Source organism: Tachysurus fulvidraco, chromosome 15 (assembly GCF_022655615.1).
Source record: "Tachysurus fulvidraco isolate hzauxx_2018 chromosome 15, HZAU_PFXX_2.0, whole genome shotgun sequence".
Taxonomy (NCBI): domain Eukaryota; kingdom Metazoa; phylum Chordata; class Actinopteri; order Siluriformes; family Bagridae; genus Tachysurus; species Tachysurus fulvidraco.
In genome coordinates, this window is record NC_062532.1 from 13,663,250 (window position 1) to 13,687,494 (window position 24,245).

Here is a 24,245-nt window from a genome sequence, read left to right on the forward strand (position 1 = left end):
CCATTTGTCGAGGAACAACAGAACAGAATGTTTGTAATCATTTAAGGATTTGAGTATTTCAAATGAATTCATTTTTAAGCAATGCTAGATTATCAAATATAATCACAAGATTTAAAGATTGTGGAAATGTCAGAAAGCTGACGCTGGAAATTTCCATTTGATGACTGGCAGAATGTCAATACTGAAACCGGGATTTCTTTGAAACACATCACGTGGAATAATTTTAAACTATTATGTAAGAATATTAAACTAAGCTACTAACATTTCTGGATATTTTCACCACTACTTGATCTCTTTCTGAGTATTCTTTAACAATATGAAAATTGTGACATCACTGGTTAATATTCTTTTCCAGAGAGACATCTAAGTGGATATAAGATATGCTGGCATGTGTGCCATACTGTTGTAGCAGGTTCCTGTGTGGACTCTGTCTGTCGGGTTTCCCTATTTAAATAAAAGAACGGCAAACTGTTAACGCAGCAGGAGATGTGCATTTGTCTCTTGATACTGGAAAAAACAGACAAACACAAGACACCTCAGCTTCTCTAGGGACCAGCTTTCAGCTTTCACGCTCCCCTAATTTATGCAACCCTCTGAGCTCCAGACGCTCTGCGAGGATGACTGAGCCCATTCTATTTACCACAGCGAGGCAGTGGCATGGACGCTCATTAGCGAGCAGGACCAGAATAAATACTCCAGCTTTGTGAGAAGAGAGAGGGAGAGCATAAAATAGAAAAGGCTGGTGGCACTTACACCACCTTCTGCATAGGATCCTGCCACTTTTTGGCTTTGCTCCTGGTGGGACCACCTCTTGTGAGGAGTTACCTGTGCAGTCTCACACGTTCCAGGAGCCCCAAGTGGATCCCTATAATTGGTTATCAACACAAAATGGCAATGAGAACACTGTCATTCTCTGGTCAGTGACTGACTGGAGGGTGGTGGACTTTAAAACTCTCAGTCATGCTACTTCGAAGTCACTGTTGTAGGCCCCTAAAGTCAAGATAAAAATTTCAATGAATTCAATTAATAATGAAATAACCGAGAGACTCAACAAGCTGTGTGTAGTGGTATTCTATGTATTCTAGCCTACGTAACCAGAGCAGGAAGCTAATAAGTCGCCATGCCACTGTGCATGCATAATAAGGTATGTCTGAGTAATTCTCCTTTAAGGCTGGCAGCCTTTGGATAATAGTGTGACTTGTTCAAAGACAAAGAAGCTGAAGGATTATGCTGCTTTCAGCAAAGCAATGCTTAGAGTATTGTGATTATCAAACACACAACACCAGATCCAAGCCACTTTGCAGTTAATGAATCACGAGACCTGTACTTCGAGGCCCATCGAACAAAATGGATCACTGGACTGTATATCAGCCATCTGCCTTAGGACAGCTGGATGATTTTTATAGCAGCTATGGGACCCCTTTGACAAAGCAAAACATGTTGAAAGGTCAAATCTCCCCAAGACCAAAATGTAAAGTCATTTGGTTTGCTGAAAAATGGCCATCGCTGCAATTTCTGATCCAAAAAATGACAGCGGCTTAATCTTCAGAGGTCAACCTGCTGCTTTACTGGCACATGAATGGCAGCTGTCTCACACAAGGACCTGAAGAACAAGAAAACGCTTTGCAGTTATTCAACAAGAAGTATGGTGTAAATGTGCCACTTGAGCATGGAACAGCTATGATTTAAAAAGCTCCAGGAAGCTTGAACGGTATTGAACGGTCTCTGCGGTTTCTAGCCCAATCAGGGCTATTTGTAATCACAGTGAGCTATAATTTAGGTTTGTTGATTATCCCTGATTAAAAAAAAATCCTATTTTAAGTTACAGTTGGGACACAATCTTGAAAAATTGCCTCTTCTAATTAGAACTAAAGCAGTCAGGAGATGCAAAGAGATGGTGGAAATATATATATATTCTGTCTGTGCATTTAGTGGCCACATTATTAGGTACGTATATGTACTGTATCAGCTGTAATCAACAGGCAATCAGTAGACAAATTAAAATAACTGTGCTTAAACAGACACATCACATTTACAGCATTTGGCAGACACCCATATCCTGAGCAACTTACGTTTATGTCATTTTATACGACTGAGGGATAAGGGTCTTGCTCCAGTTCCCAGAAGTGACAGCTTGGTGACCCTGGGATTCAAACTCACAACCATCCGATCATTAGTCCAATGCCGTAACCACTGCCTCGTGCTGTAGTGCGTGTAACACTGCTAAGAATGTATAAGGAGTAATAGTAGCACTCACTTTGCTGGCTACTTTAATAATAAGATTAAAAAAAAACACTACCTTGTTGGTCCGTGATGTAACCACATTTAGCACAGTTAGTTTTTTTAGTGCACAGCTAACCCTAACCCTAACCCTAGGTCTTTATTTTACTCTGACCACCGACTACTGTGTCACTGCTGTGCTGTCAATGTGCCACATTAGCTCCGGTCATTCATGGTCCTGTCCTAGTGTCTTCCTACATCTGGTTATGATGGAATTGTACTAACAAATCTACAAAGCAACAGATGGGCAATAGTCAGTCATTTCCTTAAAGTCCAAAAAAAGTGTAGCTCAGGGCAGGAAAATTGAAATAAAGTGGCCACTGTGTAAGTGCATGTTCTCCCCCATGAAGATATATTTACTTTCATAAGAGAGGTTGAAAATATCTGGATTTTAGATAAAACCTTCTGAACAGTAGCAGTGAAGACTGAAGAAGACTCTTTTACCCAGTTCTAGCTGATCTTGGAAATATAACACGACCCTATTTTACCGTTTTGGTATATTTGGATATTAGAAAAAAAAGAAAAGGAAAGAAAAATGCTTAAAAAAATGCTAAAGTCTCTTACAGCATCCCAGTTCTACCGAGAGAAAGGAGCACAAAACAGTGTCTAAACTCCAAGTCGTTACCAAATCCACATCATCCGCGTCCTTACCTTGTGCCTGTGTGAGGTGAATAAGGGAAAACAGCAGAATCCAACCGGCTTCAGGCTTCAGGGTGAACAAACAGCCGGACATTTTTCTCTCTGAGAGAAGAGAACGTGTTGCTCGGAAGTCAGGGAGACTTTATTTTGGCGTCCGCGCGCGCTGTCAGGGATGCGGTGCGTCACGCGCGCTCAGTCTTTCAGAATGGGAATATATTAAAAAAAAAAAAAAAAAAAAAAAAGCGAATAAGGCTAGCTTAAGATTTACAGAGCGTGCACGGTAACAATGCTGCTGGGTTGCGTTTTAAAGTTGCAATGCAAGGAGTTCAATGCAAAGCCGCCTTCGGTCAAGTTGTACAGAAGGCGAGATTCCATTCCATTCACCGTGGGAGAGGATGGCGATGTAGAAGCAGCGAGCTGCGGCTCGAACTGATGGAAAACATGGGCGATTCCGTTGTCTTTGCCGTACGTATTTCCCCCCCACACTGTTCGCCGTGCACCCTCGGCTCAGCCACGAGAAATTGTGCGCGTGCGGGTAAATGAATGATGGAGCGCGCGCTGGAATAGGATCGCCACCGTGCGGCGCGTGGCCGAAGTGCCTGACCCTCACCTTAATGACTGCACGCGCACGCACGCTTTAGCGCAGAGGTGTGTTTTCCAGCTCGAATATAGATTAAACATATCGGTTGTCCTGGGATCCCTGGGGAGTGCTGATTGCACTGAGAAACTCTGCCCTAGTGTAGCTTATTTAGTGCCTTAACTTGTTTTAAACAAAGCATGCATGTTTATACGAGTGTACAATTTATATGACATTAGAGATATTGGAACAGGAAGTCAAGACAGACTTAGAAAAAAAGCATCCTTGCCATACTAATTTACACTATAGCAAAGGACCATGCAAAGCATACAAGCCTGGGAGAACAAAATCATCATTTTAAGGTTTTACTTATTTTTTTTTTAAACCAAATCCCTCAGTATTAGAAATGATAAATCAAGCAGAAAGACAATTAATTGATGTCATAATGTGACTATTTATTTTATACTAAGAAACTAATTTTATACTAAGAAACTTAATTGTCTTGCTCCCTTTTCCATACTGTATGTCTAGAATTCTCATGCCGCTGCATCAGCTTCCAAACCTTTCTGTTTTCTTTCAGAATTCTTCCCTTTGTTGTTCTTTATTGATTGTAAAGTTTTTCATTTGGCTTATATTATAACTGACTACAAATACTTTCAAAAATAAGTTTCATGTTTTAGTTGTGGGCATTTTTTTTTTTTTATGTGAGCACAGATTTTCCATCTGGATAATAACCTACACTCTTAGAAAAGGGTTCATTAATAATTCTTCAAAATTGACTTTCTAGCTTCCTTAAAATGTGCTAGATTGGTTTCCCTAAAGATTTCTAGATTTGACCTTATTCTGAAAGTATAAACTGAAAAATAATCAAGAAATTAGGGTCAAGAAAGCATGAACAATAACTAATATGATGTTGATTGTCTTTTAGACTGAGGAATTATTATGTATTTTCAGATGAAACATAACTCCTTTTAGAGTTATCTTTAAACTCTTACATTTAAAAAATGTTTAATCTAACACTCTGAAAGTTATTTGTTTCATTTTTTGTTGGTGTTGATTGTTCTTTTGCTGGATGGAGGTTTTGGATGGTCCACGTGCAACCAAGAGCTTCCATTTAGAGAATGTTTCACGTACAACCCATTAGAAAAGCTAAAACCATCCCAACAATATATGAGTGACCCCTTCTTTTTAAGAGGGTACATATGCCACTTGAGACTAATGTCTGCCCTAAAACTGTGCCCTAGTAGACTTTATTCAGGTCGATTCCTTAAAGTTTTAAGCCTGCTATAGGACAATGTTTCCCAGTGCAGTTCTCATAGTTCCCAAGTTGGTCTTTATATTTAATATATCTAATCTGTTCCAGCTTGTACACACCTGAACCAGGTAATAAAAGATATAGAATGTTGACCTTGCTCCAGTGTGTTAGAAGATGGAGGTCCCCGAGGACTGAATTGTGAGCTACAAGGTTGCTTACACAAAAGTGTGCACAGTAGTATTTTTCAATAAATGTCCTATATATCACTTGCCCTAAAACAAATGGAGGCAGTCTTAGAATATGAAACAGCACACAGTACATGCATTGTGAGTTCGTACTGTAAGTCTTGTCTATATGATTTAGGCTTCATTCAAAGGCATAAAATGTTCTTCTATTCAGTGCTTTGATGTAATGCTATCTCAGTATAACCCGAAAATCAGTAAATTGAGTTTCACTGGAGTAACGCATTTCTTTAAAAGATATGTGATACCAAAAAGGGGGCATTAGAATGTAACAGTGCAAGGTAGATTTTGTCAGTAGAGGGACAGAGAGATTTGAATTCTTCCCCTCGGCAATATTAGTAACTCCCTCTCAGAAACTCACAGACTCAGTTCCTGCTTTGATCCTGTGTGCTCAAATCTGGTTTTGAATTCTGAATAGCTCGATTACCAGGCATAGTCACGACTCATATATCTGTGCAACTGTGCGGGTCACATTCAAAAGTAGACAGAATCAGGCAAAGAAGTTGAAAAAATAAAAAAGATAATAATTATCCTCCGCATACTTGGAAAAATAGGAGTTTTGTTGATAGTGGCAGTGATTCATGGTCATCATTTTCATCATGACTACAACAGAACACAAAGGCTTCAGAAATATCTAGAACATATTCAGTTTCTGGAGAGCTACACTATAATTCTAAGTGATGAAAGACTTAGATCTAGGGTTTACCAAAAAAACGTCCAACAACATTTTGAAAAAAAATTTAAGTATCTTAAAGAAAACGGTTTCTTCCACCCACAATAGCGCAAGCATCTGTTCCTGTTTTAGGAAGGAAACATAACCAATAATGTGCTACTGTGCTACTGTATAAAAACAATGCCTATGGTTGTGATGAAGTAGGAGAATGTATTTTGAATAGATAATGGCCTGTGGTGGAAGGTTGTAGGTTGAAAGCGGTGGCATTGTGTCCCTGTCCTGGTTTGCCTCAAAGAGATGGCTATCTGTTAATGAGGCAATATGTTGCTGGTGGTGGCTTACGCCATGTGTGTGCACCCGCAGAGTGCCTCACTCTGTCATGCTCGCCTCTCTTCTTGGCAGCATCTAAAATTGCATATTTCCAAGTAATATTACAACCTACTTTCAAAAAATGATTGCCCGTAACTATACTCTTCATGAAGTAGCATATTGAAGATACATGTGAAATGATCACATGCTCAAACTACTATACAGTAGACATAAAAGAGTCTACACCTAACCCTGTTAAAACTGTTACAAATTTATGAAATGTAAAAAAAAAAAAAAAGAAAAAGAAAAAAGAAACCATGAAAGATAAATCATTTCAGCGATTTTTCACTATATAAATTTGAAATTTTCAGGCTTTGCAGAACTGAAATATGTTTCTCTATTGTGTGGATTTCAGGGGAAAGGTTTTATCATTTACTGTTCTGGTTCCTCTTCAAAGTGAAACGGGAGAAAAATTGCATTAAACATTTTCAATTCACTGAATGACCTGCAGACCCTTTCATTAATAACCTGATCTACTCATGGAAAAATGTAACTGTCAATGTTACATCATCAACCATCAGTCTCTGTCTGATCACCTGAGGTAAACGTTGCAGTGTTTAAACACCTCACAATCGTTGCTTCACTCAACTGATCCATGTTGACGCCAGCGACAGTGGGGAAATAATCAATGTTCAATTTAGTCAGTCCTGTTCTGTTTGCTAAATTCTTGCTTTTGCAGTCCTCAACACAATATACATATATATAGTCAAAATCAAAGTCTAACATCACTGGTCAGTGTTCAATTCAACAGTTTGGGAGATAATCACTTCTGAGGCAACAAGATCACTTTTGAGAATATGGCAGAATGAGATATGAATGGTATATAACTATTAATAGAATTACAGCAAGACTCAACATTTAGAGGCCATGGGGTATCTATGGGACTAGCTGTGGGACTACAGTATGACTGGAAAGTTCCACACCTGTAGAATACCATTCTCTGTAGCCTGGTATAACAGTCCAGTGTATTCGGTAGAAATAGAGTTCAGCATTGTCATAGGTGCCAAGACTCACTTGCCTAGAAAAGTTGCTGATATGGAGATGATGCGGGAGTTGCTTATATGTGAAAGTCACGTATAAATCGAATGCAAATAAAATATTATTTGCATTCGATTTATACGTGACTTTCACATATGGTTTCTCATTAGTGCTGGCCTTCAACACAAAGCAGGAAGAGCATTGCTTCATGTTGCAGGTAACTCTACTTTATCAGGATTAACCTCATGTGTTTCAAATCTTTACGCATTAGTTATCATTTTTGTTTTGTTTTGTTTAGTTTTAAATCACTCAGGATTGACTTTTTACTATTTTGGTGATTCCTGATATAGGTGTCAATTTTATGTTGAACCATTAGATTAGATTCACTTGTTCCTGAAGCAGACAAGAACACATTCTATTTCATATTTAAGAGATGGCCGCTTACTGTTTAACATTCCATATTGAACTCAGCCCATTGGGGATGTATCATCTACAAAGGTTTTACCTTTCCTCACTCCGTGTCAGACAGAGGTTTGGAAATGACAATGATTTAAAAGAAAGACTACACTCCTGTTTTATTAGCTGATGAAAAAAGCCAGTGGAATACAAATCAACACAGATAATATGAATAACCTACATTCTAACTGCTCGACTTCATCTCATTCTCCTGCCTGTCAAGCCAGAACACTGTTATTTGGTCTTGAGAAACACAAGCCACGATTTCTGTTTTCCATTAAAATAACCAGACCAAATGGAATAGCTTGAAGGCATAATAGAACAGCACTGAAAGCTTGTTTACAAACTGAAATAAATGTATATTGCTATAATGAACGATATAAAGCTGCTCCTGAGAAGCAGGAGTGTGTCTATGTACCTTCTCTTCAGATACACAGTTCTGCTGAGTTCATGTCTAAAGAATAACGCCACTCACTCACCCAACCTGTTGCTTTTACTTTTACACCTTAATAATAATATTAAACCCTTTTTTTTATCTATTAAGAACATGTATTGTCCCCACAGACTTTTAGCAAAGGCCCAGTAAGATGCCCCATGCTAAGTGTCTGATTAGCACTTTTGGGTTTCGAGCTTGTTTTTGTAGCTCCATGCAGGCAGCTCATTAGTGTTGGAGCTCTTTTGGTTTATCTCCCACTGCGGCTGCTGTTCTAATGTGGCACAGATGTTTCTTCTGATAATCTCACCCCTCTAGAGTCTAAAGTGTGCCTACTTCACATATGCTTGTATACAAACTTGGTCATGGACATGGTCTGTCTTTCTCTCCCTCCACCATCTTGCACTTCCACAATGTGATATCGTAGAATCAGTCTTGCTCCACTGCTACTAAACAGTGCACCTCAGTGGAAAGATCCGATTTCCCTTCGGAGAGAAATCATCCTTCACAGACGCAGCACTGTCCCTGAGATGGTTGTGTAGCCAAGCTGCATATTGAAACTTGGAAAATGCCAGCTCACTGGGATAAAACACCCATGGTGTTAACAGAAGCTACGAATCATCAGACTGATAAATATTTCTCCTTCTCAGTGGAGCTCTTACATGAATCCCTCTTAAAATCTTCATAAAAAAAAGAAAAAAAAGAAAAATTAGCACTCCCCCTCACTCATAGTGTCTGAGGTGTCGAATGCCTCTGCGTTTGGTTGAGGGCCTGCAATGTATATTCGCTAGATGACCGCCGTGTGCATCTGGTCTCTGTGGATGACACACAGAGAAATGTTGTACATTTAAAAGGCACATTCTGAGCCCTTGAATAAATAACTACTATGAGCCTGAAGTGATACAAATGCCACAGTTTAACCATTTCCAGTCATCTTGTTCCTCTGAGCTGATATACAATGTTACAGCAGAGTAGTGGAAAGCAGCTTATTCAAATGATGGATGTGCATAAGATGCAAAGGGAGCATATTTAAATACTAGTACCTAAGCCTTTTCTTATATTTCCCCGACTCTTAGATTTCATTTCCCAGAGCTCATATGTGGTTTGGGAAAGCATTTATTTATAAGAGCAAAACTGGCATAACCACCATTTTCCCACCTTCATAGTTCAACAGCCTTTTAATATCCATCCACAATTTCACCACGGTGCATCCATTGATAGATGAAAAAAGCACTGATTCAATCATGCTGCTTGCTCCACGACGGGATACTGTGTTGCCTTAATGGCATGAGACATCTTTCCAGCATCCGTTCAATAGTGTCTTCATAGCCTGCCCACTTTCGTCCTGTCCTCACTGCTCTCATTATATAGAAATCATTTACATGTGCTTCAACAAGCAACTAGTGCCTGATCAGTCAGGGATATTTTATGCTGAGTAATAACAAATAAACTTGTTCTCAGAAGGGCCATTAGATTACATCCAGCTCAACACACTCCAGGAGAAAGAGGAGTTCTCTATGCTGCATTGTTGTTTTTTTCTCCTTCTTCTTTTTTTATGAGAGTCATACACTAGCTAGATACAGGCATCATGTCTGGAAATGCTGTATGCTTGGTGGGGCAGGTTGGAGAAGGTGTAAAAAAAAATAAAATAAAATAAAAAGAAATCTGAGCACATGGTGATCTTAGTGCTGCATCGAAAATAGTAGAACATTACAGGCATAGACTTGGTGGCTTGTTTTTGCCTGTTTTGTTGAATTCAGAGAGAGACAATTTCTCTCTATTTTCTGAAACAACTGCCACAACAGTTTTCTTCAGACATTCATGAGCAATGAAAGGTTTATTACTATGTTAACAAGTGTTGAATGGGCATCATTCTGCAAAAGTTCCTTTTAAGTGTGACTATTACAACTCATCAGCAGGGACCCACAAGACAGCTACAGAAGGATAACAAAAGCCTAATTGGTGTAGGACTGACAAGAAAGACAAAAGCTACGAAAAGGAACTTGCTGTTCTTTAGCTTTACCAGTAATGGTCGGATAATAGCGATTTAAAAGATTTTGCAGTATTCTGAAAAAAAAAAAAAATAGCCTCTAAAGGCACTCATAAATTCACAGTATACGTTTTGTGTCATTTTGGTGAAAAAAGATGGACAGCCTTCAGGGATGTTACGAAACCCTTTACGTTAATGTCGACTCTAGCTCTAGTTCACACAACTTTTAAAAACATTGAGCCAAACTTAAATTATATCCATAACAGTTACTGCAATCAATAACAGATTTAATATAAAGTTAGACCCTGTGGAGAAGCTGATGCTGGCCATCTCAGTGTTCATTAAAAGCTCTATGCTGGAGCTTCTTTGTTGCACTGCCTGTGGCCTGAGGGGAATAAACGACTGAGACAACAGCAGATAAGAAAGAAGATTAATAACTTCTTTAATCACTGTGGCTACTTTGCTTACAGACACCCAACATTCAAACCAACTTAGGCATTGACTCATTGCCTTCCTGGGGTTGAGCTTCATCAAATTCACAAAAATGATATGTGATCTGCCACACAGTCCTTCACAATCTCCAGAAGTCTTCAAATAAATATGTATTTGAAACAGTTAAATGTATACGAATTTTGTCCATCCTTCTTCAAACTAGAGCAATTAAACCAGTCTCTTAGGATGGAGTGGTTGATATAGACCTATTTCTACAAGACCACAATAAAAAAATGAAACCCCAAATGAAAATAAGCTCCAAACTTAGAAATATAAAATAGGTTATATTAAGTCTTACTCTGTGTGGAAAGCAAAATAACTGAACTTTTGAATAAACCAGGCACTAACCATTCCTTTGGACTTACAGTATGTTTGAGAGCATCCTTTCAAAACTGTGTGAAGGTTTCTTATTTGAACAGCAAGATGAAATTTGGACATCACAGCGTAGGCTGTTGAACTGACAAAGTAAATAAAAATGACTTGTAGTTCATTATAAATGTGTATGTGCAGGTTTTATGGCGCTTGGAAGCTGATAAAAGCATTTGAATATGAATATATATTATCTTGTGATGTACTGTAACTTGGGCTAAAAGTTAAGCTCTCCTGAACACTAGATGCTTTCAGGGTGGTGAACCTCATCATTTATCCAATCACAAAGGGGAAAGTCATGTTTGCAATTCATGACTGTGATGTGAAGTGAGACCGAGTAGCATTGAATTTTGACCGAGTGTTTAACATCCTAGCTATAATTCCAATATTCACAAAATTCATATTTAAATCATTTTTTTATCTTGCTATTTATAAGTTCCATTTGCATCAATTGCACTTTGCAATTTGCATCAAATCTCTATAAGATTTAAATTAGCAAGATTTGGTTATGACTTGGGGGGCATGGTGGCTTAGTGGTTAGCACGTTCGCCTCACACCTCCAGGGTTGGGGGTTCAATTCCCGCCTCCTCCTTGTTTGTGCGGAGTTTTCATGTGCTCCCCGTGCCTCGGCGGTTTCCTCTGGATAATCTGGTTTCCTCCACCAGTCCAAAGACATGCATGGTAGGTTGACTGGCAGCTCTGGAAAATTGTCTGTAGTGTGTGTGCCCTGCGATGAGTTGGCACTCCGTCCAGGGTGTATCCTGCCTTGATGCCTGATGACGCCTGAGATAGGCACAGGCTCCCCGTGACCCGAGGTACTTCGGATAAGCGGTAGAAAATGAGAGTGAGTGGTTATGACTTTTATGTAATGCCACATGTATATAAGTCAAAAATACTAAAAATGCATATTAAAATACTTGGTTTTTCTCCTACATTTACAGGTTTCTCTCACCTTACAAAAATATGCCAGTAAGTGGATTATCAAAGCTAAATTGCCTCTAGGTATAAATGAGTGTGTGCGTGATGCCTTGCGATGGACTCCTAGCATAGGCTTCGATCTACAGGGACGCTGATCAGGATAAAATGGTTACTGAAGATGATAGATAGATAGATAGATAGATAGATAGATAGATAGATAGATAGATAGATAGATAGATAGATAGATAGATAGAGAGATAGATAGATGAATGTGATAGCTTAGTAAAGTGTTGGACTACTGTCTACAATTACTCAGTTACTGTATATTAAAATTTAAGTCGCTCTGGATAAGATCAATGACAAATGTCAAGCTCAATGACAAATGTATACGTGAATGAATGAATGAACGAATGAATGAAAGGTATTTTCATGGATCATTATCCAATAGCAATACAATAATAATAAATCTTACTGGAGATCTGTTAGAGAAAAAAATCCCCCGGCCTTGTACACTTTTGATCTCACATGAAGGCAAACACATATTTTCAGTAAACCTACAGAAGCTCAGCTGTCAGGTAGCTGAAATGAACGCCAGACAACCTGTCACAATTAATCTCAGCCAAAGTGGATTAGACAAGAAATAGGAATTAATATTTCATCCAATGCAGAGTGCAGGAGCTCAAATATCATTCAATTGGAGCTAAATAAATGTTGCCCCCACTTAAGGCAGATATGGTAGAAATATTTCTGTATCCCTTTCTAAAAGGTAGACTTTACAATCATCCTGCGTTACTCATATACAGTAGGAAACATGAATGTATTTTCTAGATAAAGAAATCTCAGTGGATATAAAGGACTTTGGCTGAAAGAGGGATAAGTTGGGTCCAGTGTGAGGCTAGGAATTAATGAACAACACACACATGGCATGGAAGGGAAGGGAAGGGAAGGGAAGGAGCTAGTAATCTGAGCTAGTGCACAGTGTACATTAATGAAGAAGAGAGCCTCTGCTCTTTTAGGTCACTGATGAGCGGAACATGCAATTAGCACAGTGGCTGATGAAATTGCATGGCCTTAAAACAAGTTGCATAAACACAACCTTTTTTGATCCGTCGTGAGCGGAATACTCTAATGTGTGCCAACCCAGCTGCTATGATATCTTTCAGGAAAAAAAAAAGCAGAAGGTCACAGAAGCAACAGACATAGGTGTGCTATGACACATTAACCGTATCATCAAGCTCAGTTACACGCGCCATTTATCTTAGAAGCTGTCCAACTCCATGCTTCAGAGCTTGATCACAATGACTTTGAAGAGAAAGTTGAATTCCGCCTTATTTATGGATTTATATAGAGTCTTGTGGAGCTTTTCCTACGTATTGGACAACATACTTCTCAGTTGGATTACAGAGCAAGGAGCCACAAAGAAATAGAGGTGAGAGCCACAAAGATCCTTTTGAACCTAAGCTGCTTGTTAGTGTATTAAAGCTTTCTTTTTCTGACTACAAAAAAATCTCCGAGCTTATGAGGCTTTTTGAGGCTATAATGATACTCTGTTTGAAGGAAGACCATATAAAAAGGTCAGGGTGTGGAAGTTGAACCCTGTATTGCACATTAAGAGCTCAGTGATGCTAAATCTGTTTATTTCCCAATTTATGTTTAATCACCCATGAATTATCGGGGAAGGGTTTTTTATGTTTGGTTGGTGGGTTGGTTGGATTTTTTTCATGCTTTCATGCTTACACTCAACAATCACTTTTTTGCTAGGTGCCTCAGAGAAATTTGTGCCTAATGGAGTTTAAAAAAATAGTCGGTCCATGCAGGGTCAGAAAAAGTAATAAGATGTCGGAAGCATACAATATGTAACTGACGTGGCCGTACATATTCCATACTACCTCCCAATTTATCATTAAATTATTAAATTTGCATGACTCATATTTGCAGCACTAGGCATTTGGTTCGGTGGGCTTTGAATGAGTGAGTCAGCCATGCCAGACATCAATAATTCAGACATTCTCATGTGCCGGTTTGTCTACAAAAAGCCTTGCTGAGTTTCAGTGTAAAGATGTATTACATACCTAAATACCAAACTAGCACACTCCCCAGGCATTTTGAGAAGCTGGCCCTGGGCCCTGTGGCTCCATCCTGCTGCTTTATTAGCCTGCAAGTCTCTCTATCAGTGCATACAAGCACAGTCTCTCATGAGCTTCACCCCAGGCATCACTGCTGCCAATAAATCTCTCATCAGATGATTGTCTGCTGCCTGACTTTCCTCATCATTGCTGCATGACCCACAGGCATCACTTAAAACTCGGGTCCACCTACAACATATTGGTATGAATCATGTGTGTGTTCTCAACTTTTTCAAGCCTATGGTTTTTATAACGTTCAGATTTCCGTAGCAGGTCTAAAATTAAAAACCCAAGGCTGCAAGCTTTTTATATCTATTTTTGTGTGGATGTGTTTAAAGATGTGTTTTTTTCTTCTCTCTCTCTCTCTCTCTCTCTCTCTCTCTCTCTCTCTCTCTCTCTCTCTCTTTCTCTCATTAAGAAACACACTGTTTATCTTTTTCTTTCAATCTCTCCTTCTGTCTCCATCTCTTCTGGAGCTCAGGTGTTGGAGAGAGTGGTTCCTGCTTGCACACTTGCCACTGTCAGTCTCGGTCCATAAATCTGCAGTCATTCAGCACTTCCCCAGTGTGATGTGTACTCTCCCTCACTAACAACGCCTTCTCCCCTTTGATAGATGAGGCGAAGGGCCTGTTGACGGCTGCCATCTCTGCAGCTCTCCCTTCAGAGTCAGGCTGTGCTAGCTAAGAGAATAGATTTATTTCAGCCTTGCTTTTATATCCCAGATGCCCCGTTTGATCAGTTTTAGCTGCATCCACAACAGTAGCAGGATTTCTTAGGTGCTGAGTTTCTTTTGTTTCGGGTGGCTTGTGTTACATAACTGATGTGATGAAAGAGTTTGAGTGACTGACAGAGGTTAATGATTGAAATAAGCTGCACTGACAAGGTGAAAACAATTCTGGGATGATCTTATCTAGGACATCAATCAATCACCCAGTGTTTCAGACACACGATAACCGTCTGCCTCCTGATATCCGAACACTGATATACATTTTGAGTGGGTCCACAGATTTCATGTAATTTTTGCAAATAAATCTCATTAAAATGCTGACTGTAGCTCAGCACAAATATGAATTTAGAGACCTTAACTGACATTTAGCCCTCTTACACATTCTTATATTTCCTTTATGTATTCAGATTTGTTTTCAATCATAATGGTGCAACAAGCTCTTTCTGTTTTCCCCTTCTTTTTTTTTTATGATGAAATATTTTTATGAAGCATCGAGGTTGCTCATCAGACTATTCTTTCCGTTCCCGTAAAGATCAAACGATGCAATATATCAAACACATGCTTGGACTTTATTGCCGTTTTAGGTAGACAGCATGTTAACATCTCAAACCATTTTTCATCTCCAACTGTTTCCTCCTCCTCCTCCTCCTTCTTCCTGCTTAGAAAACCCTATACTGGCATGAACATTATAATATCATGTACATATATTTACATAGTGAAATAAATAAAGGATATTTTGAATCCATGGGTATACTGTATATGGAGTATCAGAAGGCTACACCCACAATACATACATACTGTATGTGCACACCTCTACTCGTTCATCTTCAAATGGCTTTTATCCTCGCTAAGCTATTGAAGAACTGCTGGTTTAAAAAATCCAGCCCCAGGGAAAGAAGTCATGTTAAAATAGAAATGTTTTGGAAGTTGGCTGCCATTCCACGTGATATGCTCCAGTAGATGCCCTCTCTTGGGAACGTCCCCATCTTACAGAATAAACTACGCTGTCCACCTGCCCAGTCTCCACGGCACCACAATATCCTTCATAACTCTTCCTCACAGCCTCTAGCAGGAACTCGGCTCTGTTAGCATAGCTGCTTGAAGTACTGCTTTTGTTTCCATGAGCTAAAATCGATCCCCACTGGTGTAATACAGTACAATTTGATGTGCTTGAGCCTAGTCAGCTGTGATATCACAGTCTTCTGCCACACTGTGTGTGTGATCTGGAGGCTACTTAGCAGAATCACTGCAAATTGCTACATAATGAAGACTGAAGCCATCAGTTTTCTCTCTCCTTTAATGCTTTTGTCTGAGCTTGTGATTGTCTGTTCTTATTTGTAAGAATGAGTAGTGGAAAATTTCACTATCATCTAATAATCATGTAGACTTTTCAGCATCGTCGCTGACAGAGCTTTCCAGGACAAGGCGGGACATGTTATCTGTTTAGTTGCCCTGAACGCTCTGAAGCAATTAACCCTGGATAGCTTGTCTGTGTTTCGCAACACCACATTAGCATGTCTGAGTACAGACTTGAGTGGACTGCAGCCTTTTACGTTGAATGAATAATGTTGCAAGGAATCCAAAACAGATCAGAAATGTTTCCCTAACAAACAGTGCCCATCTGAAATGAATCATATATTAGTCCAAATAGATAGTTTATTCGATGTTGTGAAGTTGTTTACACGATAAACAGTAAGAGTATGATGTAGTTTGTGTGGAAAACACATTTCAGACATGTTAAATATGAAAAAGAATTGAGTGATTTCAGACTAGAAGGTCATAGCCATGATTTATTGGATATATAAAGATTTCATGCCCTACATTATTTGTATCTTTTACCAAAAGTCAACAGAATTTGTGTATTTCAAACAGCCATAATTCAACCATTTTTAAATGGCCTGGTGGTTAAGGTGATGGACTACTGTTTGGAAGGTTTTGAGTTTGATTCCCCTGTCCACCAGGTAGCCACTGCTGGGCCCCTGAGCAAGGCCCCTTAATTCTCAATTTCACAGTTGTATAAAAAATGAGATAAAATATTAGGGTGGCTGCTTAATGCTGGAAATGTAAACGTCATGGAAACTTTTCCACCATGCCACAAGAGGGCATCCTCTAATGAATTTTCAGCTTGTCCTCATTTCCTGTTTGTGCTTTATATTGGGGTGTCCGAGTTGATTAGCAATGTGCTGGAGTTGGTGCAGGTCCTCATTCCAGAGAAGCAAAAGCCGCATCTGAATTGCAAGATTTACTAATTAAACAGGTTAAATTAGGTATTTCTCCTGTTTAACAAGAGTGATAACCTGCACCCACACTTCCCATTTGTGGATAGGACTGCACATCCCTGATATACAAACAAAGCACATGAACTTGCCACTAGGTGTAAGACCACTTGAGTATGTTCTGATCTGCTGCTTATTCGACTGATGTTTGAGTATGACCCTTCCTTTCTTCTGTGGCTTCCTCCTGTTGGACATTTCTTTGTTGTGATGTTTTTCTGATGTTCTGTCTGCAAACTCTAGATTGTTTATTGTGGCCCCGATTCTTCTTGTTAGACATCTTTCACATGGATCCTCACTATTCTCTTGAATGCCCTATGGTATACTCTTTTTATCAAACAGAATTATACAGTCGCCATGTCTTTAAGACTGCTATATATAGATAAACTCTGTTCTGATTGCGTTCATTCTATCCTTCTATCCTGATGACAGAATCCTTTTGACATGTTTTGTACTGTGCCTCGAAACACATTCAGGACAGAAATGCACAAAACATATTTTTAACTTTGGAATGAAATGCTTTGGAACAATTTCAGCCATTCATCATGGCTCTCTGGATGCGCTTGTAGAGGTATATTGGGTTTCATGACAGCCAGGATTACAACATTTACTTGCTTGTAAAAATTTTAAAAATGTTCACTCCAGGAACTGCTGCTGACTTCATCAGGACTAGGTGGGACTAAACTCTTGTAAACATGCTCATTTTTGCAACATTGCACTGACAAGAAATCCAAACTTGGCTGTCTTTGGAGCTCAGTTTCTGTAAATCAGCTTCATGGACTGGGGAGAGAGTGCTACCTTCTGAGACATTAACAATGTTTACAGTGTATTAAGATCTTTAGTTGCAGAGGAAAAAAAAATCAGGTTTTTATGAGTCTGACCTTTGAAATGTTCTCAACATCCTAAAGAACATCCTGAGCTGCTTTTAGTCTGCCATTAGTTAGTGTCTTAGACGGCAGCACTTTGATACCTACAGATATCTCTGTAGAAATAATGGAGGAGGCAGGAATATGTCACAACATTATGGTAACACTTCCTAGCTCTAAAAATATAATGGGAGGTAATAAATCATATATTCTGTAACTACGCCAGCTATTTCTGTAATCCAAATTTGTTCACAAACTGCTTTTTGTTTCAACTGACTGTTGCACCCAAGTTGACACGGGATTCTGAGATTTGTATGACAAGAAAGGATTCATGTATGCTGCTTTCAAATAAATTGGTGAAGTATATCAGTAAACAACATTCATGCTAACAATGATGCCTTCCAACCTCCAAATACAGCTTGAAGAAGCATTAGTAAAGTCACATCCACTCTGATTTAAGGTTCTACATAAAACCTTCTAGGGTTCCTCCAAAAGGACAGATTCTTATGGGTAATAAATAGAATTGTCATAACAGTTAATGCCAGCTCATTGTGTTCTGTGCCTGTATACAAGCGACAAATAGCTAAGCCATTATCTTCAGTGCAGTTTGTGTAACTGATGCTGGAAATGCTATGCATAGTGCTAATAAACACCGGAGTAAACAAGAACAATCACCTTGATGGGTGATTTTTACCATTATGGCTTTTTCACCTTGTTCGGAAAGTAAAAGCTTATCTAAATTGATCTATGTGCTGCTTTGGAAATCTGCTGATCTGAAGCTTTACTCAAAGAGTTATTATACAACAAAAAGTCTTAGAGTTCTTCTAATTATGGGACATTCCATCGTTTCCCACAGTTCTCAAAGTGGGGTTCATGAACTGTAGCCAGTGAATTATTTATTTTTTATTACAGTGGTGGAAACTGCAACCACACCATAGTCATTGTGCTTTTTAACAATTATTCTAGGTGTTTTTTGCCTATTTGACCGGTTACTGTGAATTGAATAGAACTGATCCAAACCTCAGAGTCAAAAAACAAGTGGCAATTTTTAACCCAAAATGAGATGGAAAGTATGCAAAACTGAGTCAAAATACAGTATAATTGCATACATATGATTTAATATCATTATGAAAATGAATAGTCTCTTTTTTGTTTAAAGTGCAGTTAATGTGCAAACAAAATTGAGAAATCCTCAGAAGAAAGAAAGAAAGAAAGAAAGAAAGAAAGAAAGAAAGAAAGAAAGAAAGAAAGAAAGAAAGAAAGAAAGAAAGAAAGAAAGGAAAAAGTAGGAGCTGCAATGGTCTCCACCACATCCCCTCATATACTGTAGGGTAGAGAGCAAAACAATTACTGTATGTCGTATAGGAACAATTGTGACGTATGTCGTATGGGAACAATTGTGGCGTGACTGCTATTGTGTGTCACAACTGCATCTTCTGGTTTATGTATTTGTGGGTGTGCCACAACTACAAAACTTTTTTTAGCTCCATTATTGAAGTCAAAGTGTTATTTTTTTTTCTGTTAAATAACATTGCTGGACTGTGTACTGAAGCTTCTTTAATAAAGGCCAAGTGGTTTGGAGTGATCAGAACATGAACTGCAGACAGAACACTGAGTTCTGAGGCCAGATGGACGCATCTCTCACTTCTTCATTTTGCCACCAGTTTCAGCACAATTAACATCTGAGTGTGTGTGAAAACCTAGTATTGATTTCCATTCCAATATTGAAGAGACACTATTTTCCATTTGATCTAAACAGAACTATACTCTGAAAGAATCTATGGACATTTTATAGCAGTCATAAGGTTTGCTTTCATACACATACCTTAAAAACATTTCCACCGCCCGAAATGATCACTCTCTTGTGACGCATCGATAAAAACAATCCAAGATAGCTCACAGGAATCTGTGATATGCAGAAAACTTTCAAAGTGGACAGCCTGGAAAAACCAGTATACACACCCTCACAGGCACACCAGGGCTAAGACTGGGTATTCTGGCTGTTCTGTGATTTAAAGAGAACCACTGTCCTAAAGAGTAACTCTATCAACAACAGAAAAGCTGTGAAGGAAGAACAGAGGATAATGTGAAAGGGTTTTGTCTGGATCACATTTGGAGCACATTTGAAGGGTGAAAAAGACGACAAACAGGAGGCTCGAGAGGTAAATAAAGCTCAGTTCTTATTGTGTTCTGTGCTCTCTCTTTCTGTGACAGCAGTGTGATTGAGGATTTTAATTCCAACTAATTCGATTTCTTAAAAAAAGAAAGAAAGAAAAAAAAAATAGCATCCGCAAGGGCCTAAGAACAATTCAAGAAAAATAACACACATAAAAGTCTTAACTGTCCTCTGGAAGGTAAAGTGCACTGCTGTTTCATCATTTGGGTCTTTCCTATAGCTTTCTTCATGTGTGGTGAAATAGCAAAAAAAATTGAAATGAGGAAAGTGTCTCCATTGTTCTACACCTGTAATGCTATGGTAATGAAGTAGTTAGCCCAGAGCTAAAGTTAATGAATCAAATCCACAGAGGTAAGAGACGGCTATCCGAGTGCCGTTTTTAATGGTTATGTGTTATGTGATTTCTGAGTCATGGAACAAAAATGATACAAAACACTCAAGGAGGTGACCCACCATGCAAAATTGCTTTCCCTGTTTCAAATGCTTGTGTCATAGTTGGAAAACGAAACTACTGATGCCAGTCAGACATGTAGCAAATTGCCCTTGAAGGATTTGGGTGTCCTTTTGGGGGCTTTCCAAGGTGCACTGTATGACAGCAGTGTGCAGATAGCAGCCCGATGATCCATATACTATCGACCAATTTCTATATCACTTAATGACAATGAAAGGATGGCCTCAGATAGTGTAACATAATTACTATTGATTGGTTATTTTTGCCCCAGAGTCTGTCACTGCCCATCTCTTTCACACTTTCCTACAGATTCGAGCCTGGTTGCTAGCCATGGAGGAGGATTTTATGAAAAAGAGCCATCCTGATGTCATAACACAGCAGCACATGACCAATGTGGATAAGAGCTACTCCGAGACCAAGCGTGCCGAATCTGGGCCAAACGGCTGCTTGAGGTGCTGCAAGAGTACCAAAAATTGCCTGATGAGCCCAGAATGTGGCAGAGCTCTCAACATCGCTAGTGTCATCGCCATGTGTGGCATGTGCATCCGCATGTGGACGTGTAAGTTCAAACACTTTAAGCTACTTCGAAATGTTTCACATGATCACAATGTCGGTTGTTGACAGTAACATCAAGTGTTATAAATTCACAATCTCATCTAATTAAATGTCAAAAAAAAAGGTGCTCACTTCTATAAAGAATCAGGCTACATGCCTTTTGGAATCTGTTTCTCGTAATAAAACTGCAAAAAGCAATTACAACACAATTCAGTAGGATGTTGGCAGCTAAGTAATAGTATAGCTCTTGAGTTCTTTTGTGTTCTGAGTCAGTTCCGACTCATCCGAACCCTTGTCTGAAGTTGAAAATTACATTAAATGTGATGCTATTAACCTGTATTTTTTTCATTCATTGTCCTAATGCCAAAAAATATATATATATATAAATCTCAGCCTAGACGGTATCTGACTGAACTCTTGTGCTCTCTTCAGGAGTCATTTTGGTTAATCTTCATTTCCAATTCTGAAGTCTGTCATCCTGCCTGCCTGTTGTAAAGGGCGTAATTTTCTTTTATTTTCACAGAGATTTCTACTGCGTCTGAATCAAGAACATTTTGTCTCCTGATGGCTGCCACCCTGAACTTAGAACAAAATGAAGCATCATGATTATGGAATCTCGACCAAACCTCTGTGAAACAGCCATTATTACACACCCTTAGATTGAACTCCACCCTATTTTATTACATCTATTGCTAATCATATATCTTTGACAACATGCACAACATTACAGCATATCTGTAAGTAAAGAAATTATTAAATAGGGTAATAAACGAGTAACGAAAATGTAACGTAAAAACAAGACTTTAAGAATGGATGAATAACGTCATTCATTTTTAATGCCTAAAATGTTTGAAGGATTTTACATGGATGCCATCCTCAGGTCTCTGTCTTCCCTCAGCTGCTGTATCATGACATGTAGCAGTGAGATGTGACTGAATGCCTGCAGGTGAACAATCAGTAGAACCCAGACCTTGATTTTAAGACTCTAACATTCTACAAAAACCCTAGACACTTTTAGCTCAAAACAAGGCTGTGAATGATGACTTATCATCTGCATTCTGCTACATATTATTCATAGCCTCACTACGATTGTCATCTGCAACTAAAGTAATTAAATTAAAAAGTCTAGTGGCACTGGAGGTCATGTTCACTGTCATTTAGTTTTTAATTTTCACTTTGTTGACAATTTTCCTGTTTAATTACCTTAAATCAGTTAAGTAATTTAATCATTTGAAGTGTCTTCCCCCACAACTGCCACACTTTTCATTTGCATATGAGTAACAGAGAACAGCCACCTTTTTGGTATTCTCAACACATAACCTCATGTATTCTATTATTCTCATAACCCGATTAGACATTGCTATCTTTTTTTTTTTTTTCAAACTAAACCACTTGTCATTTTTCTAAACTTTTGTGGATGTCGTCTGAGCTAAATTTAACAAAGATGTGACATCTCTGACTTTGATTTACTGCTCTCTGCTCTTCAAAATACAAAGAAAACATGATACATATCTTTGTCTTATCCGTGGTCTTGAATTATGTACTATACATACAAGCAAAACAGCAGCATGATAAATGCATTCAGATTGAGTTCATAGTCTTTGTCTAGTTTGATCTAGCTAGTTCCTCAAGGACAAAGCAAGGAAGTCAGCTAAATGGTGCATGTCAAAGGCTTGGAATTACAGTATATAGTCTATCTGACACCATTGAGCCAATGTTTGCCTTCATACATTCATTCATTCATTCATTCTCAAGCACCCGCTTTTTCTGGTCAGGGTTGTGCTATTATGATAGAGAATAATGGGTCTGTACATGCTGCACAGAACACCAGTCCATCTTGCACCAACCACATTGACACCTAGAGGCACTTTAGAGATGCCAGTCAACCGTTTTTGAGGTTGGAAGAAACCAGAAACCCTGGAAGAAACCCACACGGACACAAGAACAAATCCATACATTAAAAAAACCTGAAGTCACAATAGAACCAGGAACCCTGGTGTTGTGAGATAGCAACGCTTGTTTCATCATTGTTCTCAATTTTTGGGGGAAAAAAAGACACATAGAATCTCAACAAACACACTGAGACATTAAATTATGAAAGCATAGCAAAAAAAGAAAACGCCTTTATGCTTTCACAGTGTTTCATTCAAAGAGTCTAATTTATTGTGAGCATACAGACCTATAGATATTGCATAGTTATACCAGCAAACATTCTGTTAATCTGACTTATTTTGACTTTAAATTATCGGTATGTCATAAACCAAAGGTCAGCTATTGCTCGCAGTCATACATATTCCCTTCATGCTCCTCTTATTTTTCTCTTTCTGACTATGGAGCACCTTTCCATTTTCAATGGACTGTAAGCTCTGCAACTACACTTTAATGAATGCAAGGTAAAGATCGTTCTAACTCTAAGCTCTAGGCTTTCATATAAGAGGAATAAAATTGTTAGAGTAAAAGCTTTTCTTTCCTTTTCTTTGCATGCTCCATCATTTGATTCAGATATCTGCTCCTGACAGCACTTAGCCTTTTCACCTACATGAACAAGATGGCCTTTTGAAGCGACTTACTACTTTTTCTCTGTTGGATGAACTGAGGGTTGTTCTTTTATTTTTTATTTCTTTCTCTAGAGAATCACAATCACCTTAGTGGGAGAATCAGATATAAATTTCAGACATCTTAGCATCTTGCTGGCTAATATCTTGTATCTCAGATTAGCAGCCAGGAATGGTTTTAATCCTTATGTATTTGGACTTGATGTAGTAAGCTATTTGAAACCATTTCAGTTGTATTTGAGATGCAATGTCTGATATGTACAAAACATAACCTGCCTACAATAAAAAGTGCTCTTATCACTGATAATGCAGTGCAACTGCTTATTTTTATGTGTGTCTGTATACAGATTTAAACCAAGAGTGGGTATGACATAGAGTGGATGTTTTTCTTCTTCTTTTTTTAAACCAAAAAATTAAACATATCACTATAACCCTGGAAAGTCTTAGAAAAAATACAGTACAATCTTAGGCAGAAAAGTATTAGGTAGGTCTAGCTACATTTTCCAGATCTACATACTAACCTAAGGAAAATTACTGCTGGCCAATCCTGCATGTTATTTTGTCTATTAAATGCAAAATTGTAAATTAGGGCAGGTTTTTTAGGACTCTTTTAGGACTTTTGTTTTAAGAGCCAGATATTCATTTGTATGACATGATACTTAATGACCTGAGGCCATTTTAGGACCTCAGTGAAAGAACTACATATATGCTTGATGATATTGTTCCAAAGACCTGCCAACCCTGGTAACATATCAATGTCCTTGTGTCTTAAAAAAATGCAGGAAATTCTAAATTGAATTGGGTTAGGGTTAGTCCTAAATATCAACTCTTTCCACCATTCCACT

The 24,245-nt window shown here is 38.5% G+C and overlaps 1 protein-coding gene and 1 long non-coding RNA gene across 3 annotated transcripts in view; one reads left to right on the top strand and one right to left on the bottom strand.

Moving 5' to 3' along the window:
• The window catches only part of sdk2a (sidekick cell adhesion molecule 2a), a 136,346-nt gene extending 132,926 nt beyond the window's left edge, over positions 1-3,420 (bottom strand). For both annotated transcript variants that reach the window (XM_027141272.2, XM_027141270.2), the window contains exon 1: positions 2,932-3,420. In XM_027141272.2, the coding sequence (XP_026997073.1) occupies positions 2,932-3,013 (82 nt within the window). In that variant the 5' untranslated portion in view covers positions 3,014-3,420. The remainder of the gene's footprint in view (positions 1-2,931) is intronic.
• A 16,200-nt stretch (positions 3,421-19,620) lies between these two features.
• LOC113639471 lies at positions 19,621-23,704 on the top strand. The gene is made up of 3 exons (XR_003439839.2): positions 19,621-19,825; positions 20,600-20,849; positions 21,369-23,704. It is a non-coding gene; the product is annotated as an uncharacterized LOC113639471 (long non-coding RNA).
• Positions 23,705-24,245: the final 541 nt, after the last annotated feature.